General features: G+C 45.6%; 1 protein-coding gene across 2 annotated transcripts; it reads left to right on the forward strand.

The window, feature by feature from the left end:
• Nucleotides 1-191: 191 nt before the first annotated feature.
• On the forward strand, nt 192-27,561 carry PSEN2 (presenilin 2). 2 transcript variants are annotated; one of them, XM_039532298.1, is made up of 12 exons: nt 192-274; nt 1,460-1,526; nt 7,812-7,976; nt 8,723-8,949; nt 10,237-10,378; nt 12,362-12,429; nt 13,625-13,845; nt 14,538-14,636; nt 18,384-18,461; nt 20,560-20,682; nt 21,557-21,675; nt 26,104-27,561. In XM_039532298.1, the coding sequence occupies exons 3-12, from the start codon at nt 7,833-7,835 to the stop codon at nt 26,257-26,259; spliced, it is 1,377 nt and encodes a 458-aa protein (XP_039388232.1). In that variant the 5' UTR covers nt 192-274; nt 1,460-1,526; nt 7,812-7,832; the 3' UTR covers nt 26,260-27,561. The 2 variants fall into 2 exon arrangements, with proteins under 2 accessions (XP_039388232.1, XP_039388231.1); XM_039532297.1 differs by having other exon boundaries at nt 204-353.
• The last annotated feature ends 49 nt before the right edge of the window (nt 27,562-27,610 follow it).

Raw genomic sequence — 27,610 nt, forward strand, 5'->3', positions numbered from 1 at the left:
ACTCCGGAGTGCAACCACTCGCACGCGCTATATAACCCAGCCACCAGCTGGGGACATAAGGGACTCCGCCCACTCCGCACGACGCCTTCCCATTGGCTGGTCCTCAACACCCCTCCTCTCCATTGGAGGAGAGGCTTCGAGGTGGGACGATGCAGGCGGTGAGCGACGGCCGACTCGGCTAATCAGAGGCCGCGCTCATCCTAACTCCGCGTTCGGAAAGGGAACGCGGCGGAGCCAATGGGAGCGGAGCGGGGTCGGGTTTCGCCGGGGCTGGGTAAATAGGCTCACGGAGCTCATAGTGGTGCGGAGCCGGGCGCTGCCGATGCGGCTGGGGGAGAGCGCTGCCGGGCCGGGTAAGGCTACCCCGGGCTGCGGGAGCTTCTGCGGCTTGGGCCGCCCGAGCTCCCCTTGCACCGGCTTCCTGGAGCCGGGCTCTCGGCTCCTGCTGGCGCTGGTTCCCCCCAGTGCGCTGCCGCCCGGGCCGGAGGCTCTGCTGGGGCGGGGCCGGGGCCGGGCCGGGTGGGTGCCTGGCGAGCTCGGGCGCTGCCTTGAGGAGCCCAGCCCTGGGGTGGGGGCACCGTGCCCCGAGTGGGCCCTTCCTGGGGCGCGAGAGGGGCAAGGCAGCCGGGGCAGTCCTGGTGTTGCAGCTCGGGGCCTCTGTGGAAATGTCCCCCTACAGCCCTCCCTGCTGAGCGGGGCTGGTGGGTGACCCCTGCCCAGCATGTCACGGCCCTGCAGGGGGCTCCCAGGTCCACCCCCTTTCCCTAACCGACCTGTGTCTCCTGCCTCGTAGCCGGGGTGGTAGAAGTTGGGTTATTGGGCTCAGTTCTCTAGGCACTTTCCTGGTGTCCGTCCCAGGCCGGGGTTGGCTCCTTGTCCACACTGGCAACGTGAAACCGCCGCTTTGGTAGGAAGAATGTGGACTCGCATGACGCTTAACCATAGGTGCTGAAACTAGGGGGTGTCGCAGCACCCGTTGACTGGAGGTGGTTTCCATGACATACAAGGTTCAATGGCTCTCAGTATCCCCACTATGAAAATTGTTCCAGCACCCATGAGCTTAACCCCTGTCTATATTTGCTGTTAAAAGCAGTATTGGCAGGCCCTTACTTCTGTTTTGTAAAGATACCTTTGGTTAAGGCCAAAACAACTTTAAAAGTCTCTTACTCTTTATACTGTTAGTTCAGATCTGAAACAACCAATGAACAAAACTAAACCAGTCAGTTTCACACCAGTGTTAGTTTTATTTTCTGTTGGTGATGCCCTAGTCTTGTGTTATGGTGTTTGGCTTGAGAAGACTGCAGGACAGCTATGGAAAAATTGTCTTAGAGGATTTTTTTTTGAAAACACTGGAGCTAAATATTAGTTTTTGCACAGCCTCGTTCTTCCAGAATGAACTGATGTTAACATTGTTCCTTTCTGAATAGTCCCTTTTTCATGAACCTTTTTTCTTTTCAAGCACTGTTTGTCTGAGGATCTCCAAGCACTCCTTGAACATCTAGCCTCACATCTCCCCTGTAAGGAAGGTGAGCATTTGTCCCTATTTTCTAAACAAGGAAAATGAGATATGAATATATAGAGTGGCTGGCTGCTGGGTCCTAGGGCAGGGATCGGCAACCTTTGGCACGCAGTCCGCCATGGTAAGCCCCTAGTGGGCGGGGCCTGTTTGTTTACTTGCCGTGTCCGCAGGTTTGGCTGATCACAGCTCCCACTGGCTGCGGTCTGCTGTCTCAGGCCAATGGGGGCTTTGGGAAGCGGCATGGGCCAAGGGATGTGCCAAAGGTTGCTGATCCCTGTTCTAGGGTAAGACTGAGGCGGAGCAATGAATTAAACCCAGGTCTTGATTCTTAGTACTAAAACAACGAGGAGTCCAGTGGCACCTTAAAAACTAACAGATTTATTTGGGCATAAGCTTTTGTGGGTAAAAAACCCACTTCTTCAGATGCATGGAGTGAAAATTACAGATGTAAGGTAACTCCCTTCTCTTCATGCATCAGTATATTTATGCTTACAAGTGGAGAACCAGCGTTGACAGGGCCAATTCAGTCAGGGAGGATGTGGTCCACTTCTTCTGCTCTCATACTGGAATTTCCAGATGTGTAAGGAGAGTGGACTGCCACAGCTCACAGTTTGCTCTGGGGATCTGAGACAGAGTTTGCCCTCTTAAAAATGTACAGAGTGAGGAGGGACGGAGGAGGCTGGGGAAAATCTGCTCTAAGTCATGCATACATCATTCATCTTGTCAGTATTTGAATTCATATCCTATCTGTCGCAGCAAAAGTCTGTCAGTCTTTCCGCCTGAAGGGAAGCATGTTTGGTCAAAGCAACAAGACTGAAATGTTTAGATTCCTTGGAACCACAGAGCCAAATCCAGGGGTGGATGATGATGACAAAATATTTTTATTACACTTTGGGGCCCTAAAAGATATTGGAGTCCATTGTACACAGCAGGGATAGTCTTACTACATGGTTGGCTGGGTGCCTGAAGAGTTTACAGCAGGGGTAGGCAACCTATGGCATGGGTGCCGAAGGCGGCACGCAAGCTGATTTTTTTCAGTGGCACTCACGCTTCCCAGGTCCTGGCCACCAGTCCGGGGGTCTCTGCGTATTAAATTAATTTTAAATGAAGCTTCTTAAACACTTTAAAACCTTATTTACTTTACATACAGCAATTGTTTAGTTATATATTATAGACTTATAGAAAGAGACCTTCTAAAACGTTAAAATGTATCACTGGCACGCGAAACCTTAAATTAGAGTGAATAAATGAAGACTCCGCACACCACTTCTGAAAGATTGCCGACCCCTGCGATATAACATGAATTTGGATATAACGCGGTAAAGCAGTGCTGCGGGGGAGGGGGGGCTGCACACTCCAGTGGATCAAAGCAAGTTCAATATAACACAGTTTCACCTATAATGTGGTAATTTTTTTTGGCTCCCAAGGACAACATTATATCGAGGTAGAGGTGTATAATATCAGTATATATGGTACTGAATTGCTGGTCTACGCTGGCAGGAGATTTATTAATTGACTTGAAAGTTATGAGACCTACTTATACAGTTCTCTCTGATAGTAATTAGGTGAGGAGGCCTATTTTTTTTTCTAGCTATGTTTAGCTCAAGGGGGGAAAAAAAAGATTCTGAAGCAACAAACAGATTTTTCTTAAAGTTTAGGTCGCAAGCGTCACTGTTGTTGGTAAACACACCGAACAGGGAGAGAGGAATTAGTTTTTAGAAAATAACCAGGAAAACAAATACAAATTCCACCCACAAAAATAAGCCTCACCTATGCAAGTCACCAAAATGACAGGAGGCTCACAGTAAATTGCGTAGATATTCAAAGCATGATACTGAGCGATGCTGGGCCCCTCGTCAGCAGGGCCTGATTATATCCGTGTCCTCCGCTGGGCTCCCTGGGGTTGGTTCCGTCTTGATTAGGAGATACTGCTACTTGTCCCCTGACTCCCAACCACCACCCACTTGTGGCACCAAAATGAGATATCAATCATAGTAAACTGAGAGCTTCTCCCACTGACATGGCTACCATTGCTTGTTGGGAGGTGGTTTAATTATGTTGATGGGAGAGCTCTCTCCCATCGGCATAGAGCAGCTACACGAGCAATCTTACAGGGCCCAGATGCATCAGTACAGCTGTAAGCTCTCTTGTGTAGACATGGCCTTAAATGTTGGCAGGGACTTTTTTCCCAGACAGGAAGATCACAGTAGGGGATGTCGAAATGCCCACTGTGATCCAAGCTTGACAGGAGCAAGGACCGGTTCAACTACAGGCTGAGCCGGTGCAGAATGACTGTGGAGTGTGCGAGATGTTTGTATGGGAAGCTAGACTTGGGGAAAGCAGCATATTCAGTGAGGCATGGACCACCGAGGTTCAAGTCCTGGAGGCTGAATATGCACAGCCAGAGAGCAGGGCTAATAGAGAGGCCCAGCACAGGGCTTCAAGGATTAGGGATGCCTTGAGGGAAGAATTTGAGGCTGAAAGCCAACAGTAATGTTTGCTGCCTTGCATGGGAGTGAATTGCACTGCTTACACTGTTATTCTATTATCCATAATAATAATATGATTTGCAGTGCCTCTTTCTTTACTGGGCTAAGGTGTCTTTCACTATCTGCTATAATAAAGACTGTTTTCAAAGCCAAGAATTGTTTTATTGAAAAGAAAAAAACTTCCTTGACAGACAGACAGACACACAACATTTCATTAACACAAGAGTTTGCATATGCCATGTCTGGATTGCTGTTTAATGAATCCTGCACTTCAGGGTGCATATACTGCATGGTGATGGGGGTTGAATGCAGAGGGTAAGGGTGGTGGTAGGTATCAGGGCTGGTTGTGTTGGAGGCAGCTGGTGGTGGTAAGAGCCTGGATGCTCCTGCTTTCTTTCTGAGTGCTGAAGAACAGTTTTCAGCATGTCCTCTTTTCTCAAATTTTGAAGCCTCTGTGATGTTGAACATCTGGGCAGTCCAGTCAAGGTCACTGTACACACAGAAATGACAACATTTAACACGGGCAGCATTGTATCCACTATCTCCAGACATGAATTGTTACACTGAGGGAGTTCTCACTTGCAAGTTCTCACTTGCATTCTTTATCCCAAAAGGAAAACACAACAGAAGCCACGAAATGGTGAGTGAGGAGAGGGGAGCTGGTTGTAATCTGGAGTGCTAGAGGGTTGAGTGAAGATGCAGATGCAGGGGTGATCTTATCTCCTATCTCTTCACTAAAGAGTCTCCCAACATTTTTCACAGGACTTAATCCTGGAAGATGTTTGCCATGCATGCATCCATAACCCCCTTCCTCTCCAGAAACATTTCCACCCAGAAAATAAAGCCGCCTCTGCCTGTCCTTCTGCAACTGCTGGCTGCTGCCCTGGCTTGAGAAGAGCTCCTGGCTGCATGCCTCCCATCCCAGGAGCTTCACTCGGTTTCCTCTCCCCTCCTCCTCCTCCTGTCCCCAGCCTGCCCTGCATTGTAGTCTATCCAGCATGTCCCTTGATATCTGCTCAAAGATATGCCTGAACAGACGCCTCACCCCAAACACTGATGAGGTCCTGCAATTCACCTGTGCTCCATGCGGAGGCATGGTTACCTGTAACCTGTAACTGATTAACTGATTGCACTCCACACCTGGCTGCAGCAAACAGGAAGGAGATTTTTAAATTTGTCACCTGAGGCAAGAGCAGTAGAGTGCAAACTGATGTGCAGAGTGGCTGAACAGGAATTCTGGGATAGCTCCTTATTCCCTGGAGGACAGGTCTGAGCAGCGCTGGTGTGGATGGGTTTTCAGCCAGCGCTGCAACCAGGAGTTGCAGCGCTGGTTGCTGGAAAGCCTCCACCAGCGCTGCAACTTGTAAGTGTAGCCAAGCCCTATGTTCAAATAATCACTACTAGGTATCTGAGTTAACACCTAGGGCAATTCACACCTCAGAGCTATTGTTACAGGCTCAGTGGACTGGCATAGACATCCCTGCTTCAGTTACACTGTTACAGTTGTTTCTGAGTCCTAATAGGAGAGGCAATAAATACTGTAGGTGTACAGAGTGTCTTTCATCCCGAGAATCCTAGAGTGCTCTGTAAACCATATGCCAACAGCAACATAGTCAGCTATCTCGGAGATGAATGGTGGCAACCAACCAGCATATTTCTAAAGAGCAAGGAGAGGTGAAATCTTGGCCTAGAATCAAGTACATTTGTCTACTAGGAAATTCTGTAAAGATTTTTAAACGTCCAAGCAGAGCAGACCACACTTAATTTTAGTGACTCAGCCAAAGGTGCCCCACCCTAACCTTCCCATTAAGTCATACACAGTCCAAAATTCATCTGCCTTGGAATTAAGAAGTCAGCTCTAGGGGAGGAATGTTGGTCTTGTGGTGAAAGCACTAGAGTGGCACTCAGAAATTCTGGGGTCAGTTCAAAACTCTGCCACAGAGCTTCCAAGATGATTTTGGGTAAGACACTTCATGTCTGTAGGCCTCTGCTACCTATCTGTAAAACTGGGACAACAATGCTTCATTTCTCACACCCTCTGTCTTGTCTAGTTAGACTGTAAACCAGGGGTTTGCATCCTTTCAGAAGTGCTGTGCCGAGTCTTCATTCATTCACTCTAATTGAAGGTTTTGCGTGCCGGTAATAGATTTTAACATTTTTGACATGGTCTCTTCCTCTAAGTCTATAATATATAACTAAACTATTGTATGTAAAGTAAATAAGGTTTCTAAAATGTTTAAGAAGCTTCATTTAAAATTAAACTAAAATGCAGAGCCCCCTGGACTGGTGGCCAGGACCCAGGCAGTGTGAGTGCCACTGAAAATCAGCCTTTGGCACCTGTGCCATAGGTTGCCTACCCCTGCTCTAGTGGATAGAATAAACAGAGTTGTTCCTCTTGACTCTTCTCCATGTCACTTTGTTGTTTCTGAGTAGCAGCGTATGGAATCTGGCCAAAACAATGAGATTTGTGCTGTTAAACTCCAAGTTGTTGCCCTTCCAAGTGTCTTGCTCTTTCTCTATGAAACAATACAGCTGGGACAATGCTGGCTAACTTACAGTGAGAGAGAGCTCCTCTTTCAGGAAACTAGTTTTCTTACCATGCTTAGTGTGGGAGGGGAATAATTCCCTAGGAAATCCATAAGGCTGTTAGATACAGTAAAAGCTTTTTTTTTTATCTGGCATGTTGGGGGAATGGGGAGTTGTGGTAAGTTTAAAAAAAAAAATCCAGTTAACTAAGAGGGTTGGGGCGTGGGGGGGTGTGGGCTCTGGGAGGGAGTTTGGGTGCAGGAGGGGGCTCAGGGCAGGGGGTTGGGATACAGGGGGGGTTTTGTGGTGCTGGATCTGGGTGGCACTCATCCCAGGCAGCTCCCTGGAAGCAGCGACCTATCCTGCTGCTCCTAGGCGTAAGTATGGCAGGCGACTCTGTGCGCTGACCCTGCCCTGCACACTGGCTCCGCAGCTCCCATTGGCCAGGAACTGCAGCCAATGAGAGCTGCAGGGGCAGTGCCTATGGATGGAGGCAGTGCCACACCTCCTCCTGGGAGACAGCTGGGACAGGTTGCCGCTTCCAGGGAGCCTCACAGAGCCAGGTAGGGAGCCTGCCAGCCCTGCGCCAACCAGACTATAAACTGAACTTTCTATGAAGATTAGAAATGCTGGTTTATAGAGCTTTCTGGTTCGTACAGGGCCAGATAACACAGCTTTTACTGTACTTACATTTCAACAGATTGGCTTAAGTATAGCCCAGGCTCTTAGTGACCAAAAATTTACCACTGTCTGGTTGCTGCTTATTGATCTATCCTGTGGGTATTGGATGCAGTCTCCTTTCAAGCAGACAAATGACCGCTCACAACTGGCACTTGACAGAGGTGAAGCTTTGATTGGGCCATGGAAAATGAACTGCTGTCTAACCCTTAGAGGTCTGTCTTCTGTCTCAAAGTCAAAGCACCGTGGCGAGGAGGAGAGAACAGCTGCAGCCACCATGCACGCTGTGGCTAAAAAGAGGACTTGACTCTCACTTGGCTACTAATCCAGCCCTGAATTTCACTTCCCCTGCCCAACTGCTTAAAAGACGAAACAGGAAAAAAAACCCAAACCACTATCTAATTTCGTCTAGAGCATGATGCATTTTTCAATATGCGAGTTGATCGTGTTGTACTAAGATATGTAGTCACAACCCCTGCCAGAATATCCCCATTACAATTGCACTTCTTGCTTAGATTTCCAACTTGATGTCTGTGGCTTTTAGTTTGTATCATGGCTTTAACGTTTTCTGCCTCGCCTCTTGTTGTGTTTGCTTCTAGGCACTGTATGAGAGACTGACAATGATCACGTTCATGAACAGCTCCGACAGTGAAGAGGAAGCCTGTAATGAGAGAACATCACTGATATCAGTGGAGAGCCCCCCTGCAGCCTCCTACCAGGATGGCCTGCAAGCACCAGAAGCAGCAGAAACGCAGACGTACAGGGTAGGTCTGCACTGCATCTAGAAAGAGAGAAAATGTGGTATGATGCCATTGCTGCTCTGCTGAATAGATCACTTAGTGCCTTCTAGTGTATCCTAGGGTCAGCCAGGCCTCGTTTCAGGGGTACTGAAGTTTGTGTATTTCTTAAATAACAGCAATAGTCTATTCTTTCCCTGTCTTTTCATGCCCCTCCCCTCCCAGTTGCTAGAGCTGTGAGTTTTAAGCATGATCTGATACCCGTGACTTTCCTGAGGGATGTTCTCTCTAAGCTTCCTTGTTGTTTAATTAAAGGGCCAAACTAGCTGCCTGAGCTCTTCTCCAGAGCTTCCTCAGTACTGGGCAAACAAAACAGATGTTAAATAGGATCTTATGCAAGTAATAGTGAAGCAACCATGTAATGCAAGGACAGGATTGCTGAGAGAACAGATTCAAATGGCTGGGCATCAGACCCTTCAGCTGGAATTTCCTTCAATTCCAATTGTGTGCACTGCCCCTCGCCCCCATTTTAAATGTCTGCAGATGTTTATGCTTTAGACTTTTTAAAAAAAAATCATTTTCCAGTTCATAGCATGTCTGACACAGGTGATGTTTGCATCGCTAGTCATGGGGCTTACATGTTCACTTCCACGTAGTTAGAACTTTCTGCTATACTATAGGGTGTGACAGTGTGTCACCAGGAAATCTAATGAGTGAATGCTTTGCATGGAAAATAAAGAGGGTCTTATGCATACTCTAACTTCTCTTTACAGAAGAGGCATACTGGTGGCAGTTGTAGCCCTAGTGATGCTGATGGTGGTAATTCTGACTCGGGAATTCCAGTAAGAGACATTGCTGTGGACAATAAGGAGGAGGAACTGACCCTGAAATATGGAGCAAAGCATGTGATCATGCTTTTTGTGCCTGTCACGCTGTGTATGATTGTTGTCGTTGCCACCATAAAGTCAGTGCGCTTCTACACAGAGAAGAATGGGCAGTTGTAAGTAGGTTCCTAAAAGCAGTGTGTGTGTGTGGCTATGATCTCTTGCATTACTAACACATTCTGTATCATATACACAGAGATGTGTGTACCCAGAGGCCTTCCACAGTGGGATGAGAACCTTTACCCACTCAGTTAAAAACTAACTCTGTAAACAGGCAAAGACTTTATTCTTTTGAACTGGGCAAAATATACTGAGTTCATCTGACAGGAATGGATCCTAATGTACCAGTTACAAACCAATGTGGGAAAAGGGCACTGATGTTAGGCTAGTCACCTGGATAGGACTTAAACTGCTTTTACTCTGGCTACCTCAGAAGTTGTGGTGAGGTTGCTTCCCACCACATTGTAGGAACTCCGGTTGGATTCCTTTTTTAGGCACCAGCTGACAACAAATGGGATATAGCACACTTGGATAGATGGAAAAGTGTCTCTCACTGCTGAGTGATCTCTGTGGCTTTTAAAGACTCATGTTAATAGGCACAGAGAGAGTTCCATCCAGCCCTCTTGACCAGGACCGTGACTGAGGACATTTTTTGGGGCTGCAACATGGGACCGGAGGCACAGGCGCCAACTTTCCTTGGCACCGGTGGGTGCTCACGCTCCTCCGCCTCAACCCTGCCCCTATTGGACCCCTCTCCAAATCCCCGCCTCTTCCCCGAGCGCGCCGCATTCCTCCTCCTCCCCCGTCCCTCCCAGCACTTGTTGCATGAAACAGCTGTTTCGTGGCGCAAGTGCTAGGAGGGAGGGAGGAGAAGCAGGATGTGGCGGCGCGCTCAGGGGAGGAGGCAGAGGTGAGCTGGGGCGGGGGGGGCGCACCCACCAATTTTTGGAGCACCCATGGAGTCGGCACCTATGACTGGAGGATGTTTCATAAAGGGATTAAAAGGGGACTGGCACTTCCCTGGAATGTAGCTGAAGGAAACAGTGTTAGGGTGTATGAAAAATAAGAGAGAGACTCTAGAAATCAATGGTGCAGTCTTAATCTTATCACACACAAAGTACAGCAGAAACAGAAGGGTCCAGAGACAAGGAACAAAAATGACTAGTGGCCTGGAGAGACCTCCGTATGCAGAAAGAATGAAAAGTCTTTATTGAAAAGATGCTGAAGTTAATGGTCTCTTCCCTTAGTGATCCATAGGGTTCTCTGCTGTGGGTGCTCTCTAAGCACGCTCTGGGGATTAGGGCTGGGATTCCAGTGATCATGGGAGGACACAGTTTATCTTGGCGGCAGTGTAATAGCATAGTATGTACCTGTCTGTGGTGATATGTCTCTTTGCTGTGCAGGATCTACACCCCTTTCAGTGAAGATACACCTTCCGTAGGCCAGCGTCTCCTGAACTCCGTGCTGAATACCATCATAATGATCAGTGTTATCATTGTGATGACCGTGTTCCTAGTTGTGCTGTATAAATATCGTTGTTACAAGGTAAGGTATTTATGCTGGACAAAATATAAGTCATATAGTAATCAGCAAAAGCATCCCAAACTAGTTTTGAGAGGGCTTGTGTGAGAGACGTATAGGCATTGCATTAGTAGTTCTCCTAGATTATACGCATAATAGGAATCTCCTTTTAGAGTAGCCATTACCAGCAGTTATGGACTTTATTGTCATCTCTCTTCACAGCCAGTGGGCATTCACAGATAACTAAACTGATGCTGGACTGTTGGAAGCTCATAGCTCTAATTTTTTTTGTAGAGTAAATCCAAAACCACGCATGCCCCATCTCCTCCACTCTTGTGTAACACCCTGTGTGACTATGCAATTGCTGTTTGAGGTTTTAGTCAAAGTTCTGCACTGAACAGAGACTGCATTTTTTTCTGTTTCCATTTCTTGCAGTTGGTTTTGAAGTATGGTCAGTCTCTGGAATTTTGTAAGTACTTGAGAAAGTACATTTCACATGTAACAGAGCAGTATGAGTGCTCTGTCTAGGCTCCAGATTAATCTGAGTTTATTTAATAAAATTTGTGGATTTTTCTACCCCCATTAGTTATCCTCTCCTATAAGTTAAAGGTCTGTGACTTTGTACTATAGCAGGGGTTGGCAACCTTTCAGAAGTGCTTTGCCAAATCTTCATTTATTCACTCTGATTTAAGGTTTCGCATGCCAGTCATACATTTTAACACTTTTAGGTCTCTTTCTGTAAGTCTATAATATATAACTAAACTATTGTTGTATGTAAAGTAAATAAAGTTTTTAAAATGTTTAAGAAGCTTCATTTAAAACTAAATTAAAATACAGAGCCCCCCTGGACCAGTGTGCAGGACCCAGGCAGTGTGAGTGCCACTGAAAATCAGCTCACATGCCGCCTTCGGCACCCGTGCCATAGGTTGCCTACCCCTGTACTATAGTCTCCATTTTGGCTTGAATCCTGTAGCTTTGAGTGAAGAGGTTTCAGAGTTTAAACTCTGTCCTGACTGATATTAACAAATGAAGATGTCTTGATATAGCTGCACTGTCCCATAAGTTTCCTCTTTTTCAAGAGTGTGACACCCACTTTCTGAGGAAGTGGATAGTTCCTGGCTGTGAGGATTGGTTTGGAGTCATCTGTGGTGGGTGGGGTGGGGGGAGGAAGAGAAGAGTAGTTAGAGGAAAAAGCAAATTCAGTTCTTGTCATGCTGTGTAAAGTGGCAGCAGGCTGCCCAGGAAGAGATGTGAGATTTCATTGTGTGTGTGTTTTCTCACACACACAATCAATCTCTCTCTCTCTCTCAAAAAATCAATCAACAGAACCCTGTGGGGACATCAACAGGCTATGGGGGAGGAGGGGAACATGCTAAGAGGTCAAGTGTGGAGGCAGAAGGACAATCTGAGCACAGTTATGAAAGCCCAAGGAGGAAGTAATCAGCTGTGAAAGCAGAAGATAAGTTTCAGGATAACTACATATAATAGGAGCCCTCCTCTGGCTTTGAGGAACCAGTCATCCATGATTTGAACCATGGAACCTACCTACCTACTGTATTTTTTCACTCCATGCATCTGATGAAGTGGGTTATAGCCCATGAAAGCTTATGTCCAAATAAGTTTGTTAGTTTCTAAGGTGCCACAAGGACACCTCATTGTTTTTGTTGAACCAGGGAAGTTTCAGTGTTGTGGAGAAGTTGGAGGTCAGACTGCAGTGGATCCAAAAAGGAATTGGTGGAGAGGAAGCCAAAGCAACAAGGTGCAGGTAGTGTGCTCAAAGAGCTTGGAAAGAAAGATAAGAATAGAGAGAGGCTGAGGTAACTGGAAAGTCCAGTGGGATCCCTCTCCCTTCCGTGTGGAGTGCCTGGTGTATTGAAGGAAAGAGGAAGACTGTCAAAGGCTGGCAACCTGTGGATGTCCCTGACAATACTGGTGCACACAACACTACACCATGAAGAAAAAGCTATCCAGTCATGTCAACTACTTTCTTGTCTTTCCATTGAACAGTTTATCCATGGTTGGCTGATTCTTTCATCACTGATGCTGCTGTTCCTTTTCACTTACATCTATCTAGGGTAAGTGCCAACATTCTGCTTGTACTGTAATAATTGAGTAATTCATTAAACCCTTGTTTGCAGTAGACAGTGAAACTTGACTAATTTGTACCAAGAAAAATAACACTCTCTCCATCTCTCAGCAAAGACTGAAGAGTAGTTGTAGTGAGGCTGCCTGTTGCTCACACTTCCTTGTCTTTACAAAACATGCTATGGTCCATCAGCTCGTATGTTGACAAAATATTGTCAAGCAAACTAAGCCTCAGTGGACAGTAAAAACTATGGTTGCCTATTCTTTGCTTTTTAAAAATGGTTTACTTGCTAATTTGCAACAGAAGTCTCTGCGTTTGGAGAGGGTGCTATCACTGAAATTTGCCACTTGAATAGTGAGCTCTCAGAATGGGCTGTTGGTGCAGTAGTGGCACATGAGAGCTGGGCCTGAGAGTTTTTTCTGATGGTGGGGCAAGCATGGGGGATACTCTGACTTGACAGTGTGCGTTATTTTACTCTCGCCACATCTCTGCAAATTTTTCTTTCCCCTTAACTTCAGTGCTGGGTCACACCTCACATCTAGCTTGCTAATGATATATTTTATTTGTCTTGAAAATTGTACCTTGGGCAGGACATTTCTTGTTTGCCATCTCTACTAAATGCTATCCACACTGCTGCACTCTTATTTTCAGCTCTATCTGGAAATTTTGCTAACCTGAGTGAGCAATCCGATCGTTGGTGTCTCTCGCTATCTACTCCAAAGTGTAAGGCAATTCAATACTTGTGTGCTATGTAGTGTCCACCCTACTGCCATAAAACTATAGTGAACTGGAAGCAGCCATTGACTGCAAGGCAAGTGGACAATTAGGGATGGGAAGCAATGATGGCACCTTCTGCTTCGGGTGAGAGCAACGAGTTTGTGGAACTGCTGCTGCTTCCAGCCGGGCCTTGTGATTTCTGCACCCATCAGCCCACATTCGACAGCATGGCCTTCAGTTTCAGAGTGGCCAGCTATGGCCCTGCTGAGGAGTCTGATGCTGGGAATGGAGAGGCTCATGTTACAGATCTCTTGCAGTCCTTCTCTTGGGCAAGTGGAATTTTTTTAATTCAGGACCTGACTTACTTAGTCAGGCCTGAGATCTACCTGTTCGACTAGTGCCATGAAGGTGTCTTGCCTGTCAGCTGCATGTTGCTTAGCTAAATCACCTTTGGTTTCATTCTGCAGCGAAGTGCTGAAGACCTACAATGTGGCTATGGATTACCTCACCTTGTTCTTTGTCATCTGGAATTTTGGAGCAGTTGGGATGATTTGTATCCACTGGAAGGGTCCCTTGCACCTCCAGCAGGCTTATCTCATTATGATCAGTGCGCTGATGGCATTGGTTTTCATTAAATATCTACCCGAATGGTCAGCATGGGTCATTCTAGGAGCCATTTCCATTTATGGTAAGGGTTGGATGTGACCGTTATAATGTCTGTCTTTAACGTGCAGAACCTATGCAGGAGGAATGACTGAATTTATGGAACCCCTTGGTGTGGGCAGTGGGCTTTACCAGGAGTAACCTGGCAGTAATGCAAAACTCATTGGTTCGTTACTGGGAAATCCCAGATTTTTAGCATTAAGTAAAAAAGTCTGTCTGTACCTGTGGAACTGGGGGAAACTTACCCCAGGTGACATTCTAAATGGTTTGGAGCATTGAAAGGTATAAGCTGGCTCACAGGAATGAAATGTACAAATGACATAAACTATATAAAAGACAAAAATAATAAGGGTCTTGAAACATGAATAAAAAATTTTATGTGTAGTCTGATCCTGTACACCTCAAGTACATTATAGTCTCATTTTAAGGAAATGAAGGCCTATTTAGGGGCACTTATAATGTTAGCCAGCACATTTAAAAATCTTATAACACTGAACTGGGAGACTGTATTTCGGCAAAGGGGATCTTCAAGCAGAGACTGATTAATTATGAGATGGTGTTATGGTAATCTTACCAACTTTACCTCATGACTGTTGTGCATAAAATAGCTCTAGATGCCATTTTGAAGGGAGGTGGGGAAAAGATTTGCCCATTAGATTTGAAATGCACAGAAGATGTGGCTTGAAATCAGAGAATCTGGCCCTTTTCTCTTCACAGATCTGATCGCTGTGCTGTGTCCCAGAGGGCCATTGAGAATGCTGGTAGAAACTGCACAGGAGAGAAATGAACCTATATTTCCTGCATTAATATATTCTTGTGAGTAATCACTTCTGGATTTGAATGCTAATGTTTTAACTGGATTTATGTCAATTCAAGCTTATAGCCACACTGTACCAATGAGCAGCATTTTCCTTAACTGCTTGCTCTCAAAACTGCCAGTGTGTTTGTCGTCTAAACTAGCATTTATAAAGGTGTTGGCTAATTCAAGTTAACTGGTGGTTAACTAACTAAAACGGGTAGGCAATCTATGGCACGTGTGCCAAAGGCGTCACACAAGCTGATTTTCAGTGGCACTCACACTGCCTGGGTCCTGGCCACTGGTCTGGGGGGCTCTGCATTTTAATTTAACTTTAAATGAAGCTTCTTAAACATTTTGAAAACCTTTATTTACTTTACATACAACAATAGTTTAGTTCTATATTATAGACTTATAGAAAGAGACCTTCTAAAATGGTTAAAATGTATTACCAGCATGCAAAGCCTTAAATTAGAGTGAATAAATGAAGACTCGGCACAGCACTTCTGAAAGGTTGCTGAGCCCTGAACTAAAACTAGAATATGGCCACAAACCCTAGTCTAGACATACCCTTAGAAATTGAGTTGTTTAAATGCTGATTTACCAGTGTGTGTTGTGTGGGTTATAGGCAACATCTTTCAAGATATGAATCAGCCTATTGTGGTATTAAACACAAGCTATGTTAGAAGAACATTAAGGCTGCAAAGTCAAGTACTCCTATTTAGGAAATGTCAAAATAAAGGTTACCTGTGTACTTCGCATTATATAGCACTTTTATGTTCAAAGCACACATCCCATTGACTTCAGTTGAAGTTGTGAGGGCTCAACACTTCTGCAAATCAGACTGTAGGGTCTCAAGTTGGGCATGCAGAAAATGAGGAATACACCACTTAGCTTTTCACAGGTGGTCACTTGGTTTTAAGTGACTTGCCCAGCATGCCGCAGGCACTCTGTGGCAAAGGCAGGGGTAGAATCCAGTTCTCCAGGGCAGCATTCAACTACCTGAACCATGAGACTGTCCTTTATCTTCCTGCGATCCCCTGCCTCGTTTACCACACGCCTTCTAACTCTGCAACAAATGAAGCAGGGGTCTTTCAGACAACAGGCTCTCTCACTTTCCAACTTTGATTCATCCTTGTTGCATGTCAATCTTGTGCATTGAATGAAGCAGGGTTCCAATAGGTAAAAAGTGATTATGCAATTAAAGACCATGATGATGAATGTGCACAAGAGGGTTATGTGGTAAGGTGCTGGAGTGTGCAATATTCAGAGACTTTAGCTGCTAACTTGTAAGAAGTCTTCACTGAGCATGTGTAAGCCAAGATTTTTCAGAAGCTTAAAACTTGGCCAAAATTGGGCAGATGTTCACATGAACAGCAAAAGGCACATCCTTAACACACAGGCCACTCTGTGCTAAATTTCAAGTTCATGCTCCAAAGCATGGTAGTACTAGAACGTCTCACAGAAAAGGTCACCAGATATTTTTTTTTTCCATATAAGTGAATAATATTTTTTTTCCTAGCCTCATCTTGCAAACAGCTACAATCTTTTGGTTGATACCTCCAAAAAAAATTCAACCATAGGCATGTGCCCAGTGTGGAAAATTCAGCTCAAGCCGTAACATTTATAAGCAACTGAAAGCAGTGACTTATGGGAGAGAGCAGACAACCTTTCTAATAGGTGGTGCTACCAGTCCCACTTATAAGATTTCTGTCTTAGAAGGTGGTATGCATGAGAACCAATGTCTCCTTCACAGAATCAGAAGTCCTAGGGAGAAACTTAAATCATCTGATTTGTACTAATATTTTAGCAGATGACCACTGGACACAAAGGAAACCCATTTATGCCTGTGTTGATCCCTGCATACAACTTTGAAATGGCATCTTTAAGGGTATAGTCTTATTTTATTAGCCGGTACAGGGCAGTAGCTGTTAGAGTAGTCTCCCAGCTACCTTCTTCTTTGTCATGTCCAATGCCTTAGAGAAATTTGGCCTACATGCCCCAGATGTTGCACTGATATGACCACACCCACGCCAAAGAAACCTGTGTGCAACAATCCTGACAGCAGAATTACTCTGTAGCATTCCTGCAGTCAGCCTCTGATTTTTCTATCCTGTACGGGTACATCTCTGCCGTTATCACACTAGTATTTGAGCACCTTTCAGTAGTGCATTAAGCAACATCTCAAACATCTGTCACGTGGCTGGTTCTTTCTCATCCTCCCTCCAGGGGGAGAATCGCAGGTGCAGTGTAACTTTTTGTTATTGGTTGTTACCCATTTTCATAGGGAAGCAGAGGGTAACTTTTTATTGGTTCAGCATTTTCCCCTGCTCCCCCCATTTTTTAAATATATTCTTCAGAAAAGGCACAATTACTTCAAAGGGCTTAGGACCTGTGCTGTTTAATGGTCTCACACCTCAACTAAGACATTAAACCCATATAGGAAGGTGTTGGGATTTTCTTTATCTCTTATTAGCCTACCCAGATTTCCTGGGCTGACGAACCTCTTACCAGGTTCCACCCTAAAAGGGAAGTGAAATGCTTATGAGAATGAATCCCTAAGATAGGGGGCTTATAATGAGAGCAATGATGCTATGGCTGGTACCACAGTAACATTGCTGCAGAAGTTATCTGAATGGCACTGAATACACGATGAACCTCTCTGGATACAGGATGCTCAGTCTGGCAGGTGGAAATTGACATCGGCTAATATAGTTGCTCTTTTAATGAAGCCTTTTCCTGGTTCATCCTGCTGCCATGGAGTGATTGGAAAGGACTCCTCTGGGATGTTGTGCTTTTTTTTTAGCAAGGCTTCTGTTATGCTGGGGGAGGGAGAGAGGCAGGGGAAAGGTCTGGATAAAGTCTGACTCTCAGCACAGCTAATAAATCAAGAACTTCTTCCATCGGAGAAGGAAAAAAACACAGAAAACAATAACTCAACAAAAAGTTTATTTGGCCTGACATCCATGTTTCCATTGTAAGACCGCAGTCCGTGGAGTCTTCCTTGCTGCAGCTGAGCCTCAAATGGAATCACAGTCTTTATATCTGCCTTGGCAGTCTCATAAACCATAAGGAAACCAGAGCCCTAGTGTACATCTCAAGTAAACTGCCTCTTTTCTGATCTCAAAAGGGTCCCTGCCTTCCTTATTTTAGGGAGCCATCTCAAAAGTAAACCCCAAACCATCCTCTGGCTGCCCTTGGATATTCCCATTTACCTCCCAGGAGGCTTCCAACATCCCCCTTACAGAAAAACAAGAGGGAAGGGGTGGCCAGTCAGAAACAAAAAAACAGAAAATCCCTCACCATCCTAGGTAAGTGGGTTGCAGCATTCTCTCATTACCAAAGAATGTTACAGAAAACCTACCACTATCCCTGCCCTTAGTGGCACTATTTCTTGGGCCACCTCTTTCCTTTAGAAGATCAAGTGGCCACAAGTGAAGGAGATGAGTATCTGGGGCCTTAGCTTTCTGAGAGCCATAGAAAACAAAATGGTTTCCTTGCGTGCAATAACTTGTGGTCTGAGTACTGACACATGTAATATGCTGTCTCCATCCCCTCCTAGCTTGCCAAGTAAATTACTAGGGAATGGGAATATGCCAACCAAGATGTGGGTTTTGAGTGTGTTTCCCCAGAGTGATTGTTTGTTTGGTTTCTTTGCCTGCTGTGTAAAATTCAGGATGAAAGTAGAACCACTCAAATATTGTCTGACTCCTCTGAACAGTCAGTGACCTACAATTCTCTAGACATGTTATTTCCTTTCCCTACAGCTGCTATGGTGTGGACAGTAGGAATGGCAAAGCAAGATGCAGCATCAAGGAGCCTTACTCAGCAGACATGGGATTCAGGTCAGTTTTGCTCTTAACGGAGAACTATGTACTGTAGTTAGTGTCTTTGGTTTTCAAATTGAAAATCTGTGGTGCTGTAAGTTTTTAAATTAAACGTGTGTGTGTTTTGCAGTTCGCTTCTATTGCATGCTTGGCAGGACTAGTAAAACCTCACTGATTTGTTTTCTCGCTCTCAAATCCTCACCTAGCTTGTCAATAAAGATTAGCAGAGTGCTGTAGGGAGGTCTGGTGTTAAGGCTTCATTATTTTTCATAAAAGCATTTTCTAATATGTCTTTAAGTGCAGTTAGTAAAACCCCAATTATCTAAATGCTTGGGGCACTTCTGGATTTTTCACATAATTGGGATTGGATAATTAGTTTGCTTTAGATTGTAAATTTAAAGCAAAACTGCACATCTTAAAAATGAATGAGCTAAACCTGACGTCGTGATGTATCTTGGGGCATGAGGGGGTTTTACTATAAATGTGTTTCCCATTTAATCACTAAAAATAGCTGCTTCTGCTGCACTTCAGAAGCCAGTAGTAGCTCTCTTAAACAGAGTGTTTTCTTTTTTTAAGAAAGGTGACAAAACAAATGGATCTTAAGGCTTTATAACTAAGAGCACTTTTATATTCAGAATAAACCAAGCTAAACTAGATACTAGATAAACAATGTACTGTAGGCGCCGACTCTGTGGGTGCTCCGGGGCTGGAGCACCCATGGGGAAAAATTGGTGGGTGCTGAGCATCCACTGGCAGCTCCCCGCTCAGCTTGCCTCCACCTCCTCCCTGAGTGCACCCCATGCCCACTTTTTCCCCCTAGCTCCCAGTGCTTGCGCTGCGACACAGCTGTTTGGCACGGCTGGGAGGGAGTGGGGAGGAGGGAAAATGTGGTGCACTTGGGGAAGAGGTGGGGCCGAGGCAGGGATTTGGGGAAGGGGTCCAATAGGGGAAGGGAGGGGTGGGGACTTTGGGGAAGGGGTTGGAATGGGGGTGGGGCCGAGGGGGTGTGTGCGCGAGCACCCTCTGGCGCCGGGGAAAGTTTGGCGCCTATGCAATGTACTAACTAAGTGTAGAGCAGCAATCATGCTTTTGTGTGGACTAGAAGCGAACTATCTGATGACAGGTAATACCAACATTGTAGTCTGCTTGCTTGCATTTGCAACATGTTTAACAGTAATCGGTGGGTGGGATCGCTAAACATTCCCATTATATCGCGTACAGAGGAACGTGTTCAAACCATTTTACTTCAGCAAGGCAGGTTATTGTGTGGTTTAAAAAAAAATGCTATATGGGAAGTGTAACAGACCTTGACTAGCCTGTGAAGATTACAGATTCCATCAACTTCACTGCTGGATCAGTCTGGGTGATGTGCTGGAAAGATTTTTGTTGACTTCAGTGCATGCTGGATTGGGCACACTGAAGACAAGAGAGGCATGTGTCTGGGCAAGCTTAGTGTAGCCCTCGAATTCCTAACAAATTGCCAAAGGGGCCCCTGGGTATGATGGCATCTTTACCAGGGCCGCCGGGGGAGGGAGGGGGCAAATGGGGCAATTTGCGCCAGTCCCCACAGAGGCCCCCACAAGAGTTTTCTGGGGCCCCTGGAGCAGGGTCCTTCATTCGCTCCAGGGGCCCTGGAAAATTCTTGCAGGGCCCAAGCCCCTGGAGCTTCTTCCGCTCCGGCTCTTTGGTGGCAATTCAGCGGCGGGGGGTCCTTCCGCTCCGGGACCCGCTGCTGAAGTGCCCCGAAGACCCACGGCAGGGGGTCCTTCCACCCCAGGATCCGCCACCAAAGTGCCAGGTCTTCAGTGGCAATTCGGCGGCGGGGGTCCCCACTGCCGAAGACCCCAGGCCCCCTGAATCCTGTGGGTGGCCCTGGTCTTTACTATTTCTGATAATACTGTAGGGGCATGCACTCTTGACACAGCCATTTAGAATCTGTATTTAATCCAGTCCTAACGAACACTTACAGTTTGTACATTGAGACTTTACCGCTCATCCTTGGTTTGGTATGGAGAAGCCACTTCATAAGGGCTGCTTACTTCATGTTTCTCAAAACATGTTAATGTAGATACCTTCGTTTTGTCTCTGGTTTGGTGTCTTTTTGGGGGGAACCCAGCTGAAGACGTGAGAGAGATCCATGACAATTCTGCCTATGTGGAATCCGAAATCTCTGAGGCCAGGAGTCCAGCTCCAACCCATCCAACTACTTCCTTATTAGAGGATCTAGAAGAGGAGGAAAGTAAGGCAAATGAGTCTCTTGAAAACTTGCTTTTAAATGGCATCCTGCCATACATAGTAATAATCAGATTCTCCCACTCCTACTCACATTGGGAGCACCTTGCTCTTGGAGTAGTTCTATTGAAACTAATGGGACTATCTGAACAGTAAGATATGACTGAATGCGAGTCAGAAGAGTATCCGAATCTGACCCAAGATTTTCATGCTGCAATATCTATTCTAAGTATGCTTAGAACAGGAGGTTCTTATACCTAAGGGCTGGTCTTCACACAGTTGGTTTTGTTTGTTTTTTATTTTGGTACCAATTTAACGATATCAGTTTAGAAATTGATGTCACTATTTTGCTTTCTAAATGGATATAGTTGTCAAGAGAACCCCCCCTAGGGTGGATGCAGTTATAATTAAGGCTGTTTTAGTCATGGGTATTTTTAGTAGAAGTCATGGACAGGTCATGGGCTGTGAATTTTTGTTTGCTGCCCATGACCTGTCCATGACTTCTACTATATACCCCAACCTAAAACTTGGGCCGGGGGCTCTGCGGTGTTTGGGAGTGTGTGCATGTGTGGTGTGTGTGTGTGTGTGGGGGGGGTGTTGTCAGGGCTGGCAGGCTCCCTACCTGGCTCTGACCGGCATGTCCTTGTAGCCCCTGGGGGAGGGGCAGCCAGGGGGGCTCCGTGCAGTATTCCTATCACAAGCGCCACCCCCTCAGTTCACATTGGCCAGGAACCACAGCCAATGAGAGCTGCGGGGCCTGAATATACTCGAGAGTAGAAACTTTGACCAGTTTCACTGGAGGAGGGAGAAGGGATGGGTGTAAAGCAGGGAAAACAGAAAGAGAAACAGGAGCATTGATGTGAATTTTTCACTTTTAACAGGAGGTGTCAAGCTGGGCCTTGGAGACTTCATATTTTACAGTGTGCTTGTAGGGAAAGCAGCTGCCACTGCTAGCGGAGACTGGAATACAACATTGGCCTGTTTCGTAGCCATCCTTATAGTGAGTAAAACTGTACAAGTGTTGTGGTGTGTTTAAATATACTTTGTGGCATTGTAACATTAATGGACATATCAGTAACTGGTCACAGTTAAATATTTACTACTGTGTAATATAGGAAGAAACCCACACGTGAATCTACCCATCATACCGTATGTAAAGGTGATCAGCATAGGCGGGCATTCTGATATCTGGGACAAGAATGTAATCGACTCTGGACTGTGCCTCTGGGCAAAAAAATCCTTAAGGAACAAATAAGGGCTAGTCTAACTAGAAGTGCTAGAGTGGCACAGCTGTGCCTCTATAGCAGAGGTGGGCAAACTATGGCCCATGGGCCCATCGTGCCTGGCCCCTCCCCTGCAATCCCCCCTTCCAAGCAGCCTCAGCACGCCACGCCACCAGCGCTCTGGTCCGCTGCTCCTGCTGGGTAGCACAGGTGGCGGGGCTGGCTCCAGCCAGGTGGCGGGGCTGTGAGCTCCTGCTGCTCTGAGCATCATGGTAAGGGAGTGGGGCGGTTGGATAAGGGGCAGGGGGTCCTCGGGCAGTCAGGGGACAGGGAGCGGGGTTGAGTAGGGGGTGGGGTCCCGGGAGGGCTGTCAGAGGCAAGAGTGTGGATAGGGGTCGGGCAGACAGGGAGCAGGGGGGGTTGGATAAGGGGTAGGGTCTCAGGGGGCGGATAGGGGTTGGGGTGGTCAGGGAGTGGGGGGGGTTGGATGGGTTGGGAGTTCTGGTGGGGAGCAGTCAGGGGTCAGGAAGTGGGAGGGGGTGGATAGGGGGCAAGGGCCTGGCTGTTTGAGGAGGCAGTCTTCCCTATCCAGCCCTCCATACAGTTTTGCAACCCCACTGTGGCCCTCAGGCCAAAAAGTTTGCTCACCCCTGCTCTATGGTGTGTCTGGTGAGGATGCTCTAAGACTATGGGAGAGAGCTCTCTCTCATTGACTTAATTACTCCACCTCTGTGAGAGGTGGTAGCTCTGTCGGCAGACAAGTCCACCCACCAACATAGTGCTGTTTACACCAGCGCTTAGTTTGGTGTAATTTATAATCCACACCCATGAGCGATGTAAATAGTAGTGTAGACAAGTCTTAAGTTCCATGCAGAAGCTGATGTGGATATCATGGGGCAGTGGAATAAGGATCTGGGAAAAGCAGTTAGAATTGAACTGCTGGTATTCTTGCTTCAGTGGCTAGAGATCAGGGACTTTTGCAACAATTAAGAGTGAGTACTGAGATCTCTGGGCTTGATTGGGTCAAAAAATCTGCCTGTGGACAACAGGAGCTGCTTCACGAGGATAGAAGAGGTTTGTGCTTCTCTCTTGTATTAGTAACCCATGACAAAGCTCATCAACTTGTCAAGATAAAGAATCCTCATCAGTTCCAGGCTTTCAGACAGAGGTATTTGCTGGGAAGCAACAGAAATGCTGGAGACTAACTCCTCTGAAACAGTCTTCTTCATATGCACTGACCCTGTAGGTGCTCCGGGGCTGGAGCACCCATGGGGAAGAATTGGTGGGTGCTCTGCACCCACCGGCAGCCAAGCTCCCCACCTCCGCCTCTTCCCCTGAGCGTGCCATGTCCCCGCTTCTCCTCTCAGTGCTTATTGCCACAAAACAGCTGTTTCATGGCATAACAAGCTGTGGGAGGGATGGGGGAGGAGCGGGAACACCGCGTGCTCAGTGGAGGAGGTGGGGCTGGGACAGGAATTTGGGGAAGGAGTCCAATAGGGACAGGGAGGGGGTGGAGTTGGGGCAGAGACTTTGGGGAAGGAGTTGGAATGGGGGCAGGGCTGGGGTGGAGGGGGAGGAGTCGAGCACCCACTGGCACCAGGAGAAGTTGGCACCTATGGTCCTCTTCATTGTGAAGAAATTACCACATTGTAGCTGTCATAGAAATCTGCTAGCTTCAAGGTCCTGTTTCTCCGACTTTCCAGCTCCAGAACGGTCTGTGTTGTAGATCTCAGCCATTCTCGTACAGACCTGCAGAAAGCACATGCAGAAAGAAACAATGCCCATTGAGGAGGGTGTAGGGCCAGCCCTGATGTATTTTTGTCCAAAGACCGTAGAGAGCCTGTGCTGTCCATACAGAAGTGGAAGGGATATGGGGATTTATGTGGTTGTAGTAGTGGCCTTAAACTGCCAGTTGCCTTAGATAAAGAAGTATTTTAGTTTCATAATGTCAGTATTTTAAGTAACCAAATTCTTTCTTATATCTGAAGCTCCCAAGCAATCTAAATCTAAATTCTGCAATAAAGCTCTCCCTGGTTTCTGTAGCACTTTGGCATCAATATAGGAATCCCAGTGTGGCAGTCTCTTATCTCCATTTTTAACACGCTTTGGCAGTGTGACACAACTACATTGCAGAAGTCATTGGGGGAAGCTGGAGGTTTTGGCAGCTGGACTGAGGGTGGGGGGGATCCTTTAGGCTAGAATTCTCAGAGGAACTTAAGAGGGTACACCCATTTGAGAGTGCTAAGTCTTGGTGCTTTGGTACCTGGGAAAATGTTGAGTTGACTGGAGACTGTAAAAGCACAGTACTGACAATTGCATTAGCTGGATGTTTCTGCCAAAAAGATCAGTGGTGGAGTAACTAACAGTGGTAACATTTAAATTTATCTTGAGGTTTCAGAGTGAACTACCGCATTCAAACCCACCTCATAGCTAGTGTTTGTTTCAGACTGCCTGTGGGTCAGGAAGAAAACAGCGAATCAATTACTTTTTTTTTTTTTACTTCACAACCATGATGGTTAAAATAATATTTTTGTCGCACTATTCATCCGTACCCCGCCCAAGCTGGGGAAGCTAATGATCCAACCAGCAGACCAAATTCAGTAATGTATCCTGGTCACGTGCATGTTGCGCATATGCTAAGAAGCAGTACAAAATTAAAGCTTTGATGCTGGGCTGCATTTCTACAGCGAGGGGTTGATTTTGTGCCCCAGCTTGAGACATGGGTTGCTGAGGCTTGCAGTAGTGCCTTACTTGTCTCCACTACACTAGTTCTCATTTAAAACCTAAATCTTCCCCTCAGCTCTACTTCATGTTGATGAAGTGACATTTCAGACTTGGGGGAGGCAGTGGAAATTTCACTCCACCCATCGCTATATAGTGAGGTGAAATTGTCCTCGCACAGGAGTGGACTTCCCCCAAAGAGCCTGCCATGTGAGTGGGGAGGTTTGGAGCTTTCTTCACTTAGCGATGCTGGTGGTGAATGTGCCTATTGTAGTTTCAAAGTACTTAGGTATCTTTTTTGGATTAAAAGACTTATATTAACAAGGGTTGTGGAACCTGTGGTTTTCCTCAGATAAACAGGCTATGTATGAACAGCTAGTCTTAACAGAAGATTTTTGCTTATAAAAAATAGTAGAAATCTATTGACTTGTGCACTGCTCTGTCTTCTGGAAAAATTGGTTCATTTCCTAGTCCCAGTGTCTTGCTCTACATGTATGGAGGAGCTGTGTTGCAGAGGCAGTGTGTGCATGGCTCACTCAGCCCTTCTTTGTGGAAGGGGTTTGAGAAAAGAATTTCCTTAATGGTAAGAGGTCCCTGGAGGGGAGAGAGTGCAACACTGAATGACTGACTTGAATTAGGTTCTAATCAGCCTTAAAATCTAGGGATCTTGATTGAAAAAAGGGCTGGGTCTACTTATGACTGGCCATTGGATGTTCCCCAAAGTTGAAGGGAAACCTGACACCTCTTACTGGTGATAATTCTTTAACGAAAAGAATTCAGACAACTGAATTGTATGCCAAGGAAACAATACCCAGATGTGCGTGTGCACTCTCCTTCCCTCTCTCTCAAAAACCTCCCAAAACTACAACTTTGGGATCTGGTGAAGATGCTCCAGTTAAAACTGAGACCTTGGCCTGCTTTACAGCTACCTATAGTGTTTACCCCAGAATAAGGAGAGAATTAGTCAGAGAGGAACCAGGGTTTGTTTGTTTTTTGTTTTGGGGTGTTTTTTCCATAGGCCTTGACAACTGGAAAGGTGTTAAATATTTATTATGTGCTAATCCCTGTATGGAAAATGAAGCTTGTGTTTGTAGCTGACTATAATTTGAACACTTATCTGTAACTGATCAATAAATGCTACATAAAGGTATAGAACGAAGATTTGAAATAATATGTAAATAAATTAACTTTTCAATGTTAGTTGTAGATTAACAAGGACATTTGGTACCTCTCGCTTATCCTGGCTGAGAGCTTGTGATCTAGATTGCTGAGGGAATCCCATCTGCCCTCAAACTGTGGGTCAGAAAATAGGCTGTCACTGTGTGTGAAGTGGGGGACTACATCATCCTATCCCCTCTAGCCCAGGCAGACTTCCCTTTTCTATGCAGTATATAGTATATTGTTCATGTACTGTGGTGCCTATAATGAAAGCACTTCTTCTTATGTGTAATGTCTTCCTTTGTCTTTGTTCCCCTCTATGGTAGGGTTTATGCCTGACTCTTTTATTGCTGGCTGTGTTCAAGAAAGCATTGCCTGCTCTTCCCATCTCCATCACCTTTGGGTTGGTATTCTACTTCTCAACAGACAACCTGGTGCGACCTTTCATGGACACCCTTGCATCCCACCAGTTGTATATTTAAAGGTGAAGACAGATGAGTAAGAAGATTTTTTTTTTTAAAGCCTTGCTGTGAAGTATGGCATTTTAAATGAGGAAGTTGTATAGTTTTACACTTAGTGCCATATATTTTTAAGAACTTTTTACAACTATCATGGGATACTTAATAAAATCTAGTAGCTAATATCCAGGGCTTTTTCAAGGGAGTTAGGCACCCAACTCCTATTGAAATTCACAGGAAGCTGAGTACCTAACTTACTTGGGCTCCTTGAAAACCCAGCTTTGGCATTGGTGCCTGAGCAGTACCTGAATGCACTTGATCTAAATGTCACCTGGTGCAAATAGTCTGTATGTAGTACAGGCTGACAGAGATGAAGAACCTTACATGTGCATGTCAGGGGAGTCTAGGATCTGCGTTTACGCTTTGACCTGGAGTTGCAAAGAGGGTTAATTGTACTTAAATTGCACAGCACTTTGAAAGTGAAAAGTGCTAACACTAATTAAAAGTAAGTCATAGAATCCTAATTAGACAAGTGAGGTGGTCAGCGTACATACAGGAGAGTAGACTAATGTAATTGGCTGTGAGTGTTAGACAGGGAGACTGCTATTCCCATAGGGATGTTTCCAACACTTTGGGCCCAATTCTGGAAGCTTCACTGAAATCTGGATCTGGCCCTTTGTCTAAAAAAGTTGCTTACTATTACCCTAATGGGATGTGACAAATGAAATCCTGCTTTGTAACAAGATGTCCTTGGGTGGGATCTAAAAGCATGAACCTCTACAGGCTGTACACAGCCTTTGAGCTTTTAGCTCAAACTCATAAACCCCGAAGTGGATGAGCCACTCTGGAAGTGAGAGTTACATTATCCTATCTTTTCCTGGCAGTTAGTGTTAGGAAACATCTTTGTTCACCAATTACAAACCTCAGATGACCAAAAAGGTTGGAAAAATGACAGAACTTCAATTAAACTAGTTGACCTGTAACTTCCTGTGTGTATTCGTGGTCTGATTCCTGTGTGTAATGTAATCACTATAGGGAGAACTGTTACCTCTCCTTTATAAAGAGATTCTTACACTGACCTAGGCTTGACTTATCTATTTTTTTTGTATTGTTTAAATACTTTTTATGACAAGCTTAGAAAAACTATATAAATATTTAATGTAAGAGTGACTATTTTGGAAATACATTGCTACAGTTTGTATCAAAATGTGGATGTGAGATTTTTTTTTGGATCAGTCTGTTAATCTAAATAAGGCATGATTGAAGCTGAATAATTACAAGGCTAACATGACCCCATTAAAAACTATAGCGCTCGTTGCCAGCTAACATCACATGTCTGACTCAAGCTTTGTGTTAGATGTGTTAACCATTCTGT

The sequence above is a fragment of the Mauremys reevesii genome, linkage group 3 (assembly GCF_016161935.1).
Source record: "Mauremys reevesii isolate NIE-2019 linkage group 3, ASM1616193v1, whole genome shotgun sequence".
Lineage (NCBI taxonomy): Eukaryota > Metazoa > Chordata > Testudines > Geoemydidae > Mauremys > Mauremys reevesii.

Bases quoted from the DNA above. Each gene is read 5' to 3' on its own strand.
- PSEN2 (XM_039532298.1), top strand. From the start codon at position 7,833: ATGATCACGTTCATGAACAGCTCCGACAGTGAAGAGGAAGCCTGTAAT. The intron at 13,846-14,537 runs GTAAGGGTTGGA...TTCTCTTCACAG, and splicing joins AGGAGCCATTTCCATTTATG to ATCTGATCGCTGTGCTGTGT. The intron at 14,637-18,383 runs GTGAGTAATCAC...CTTTCCCTACAG, and splicing joins TCCTGCATTAATATATTCTT to CTGCTATGGTGTGGACAGTA.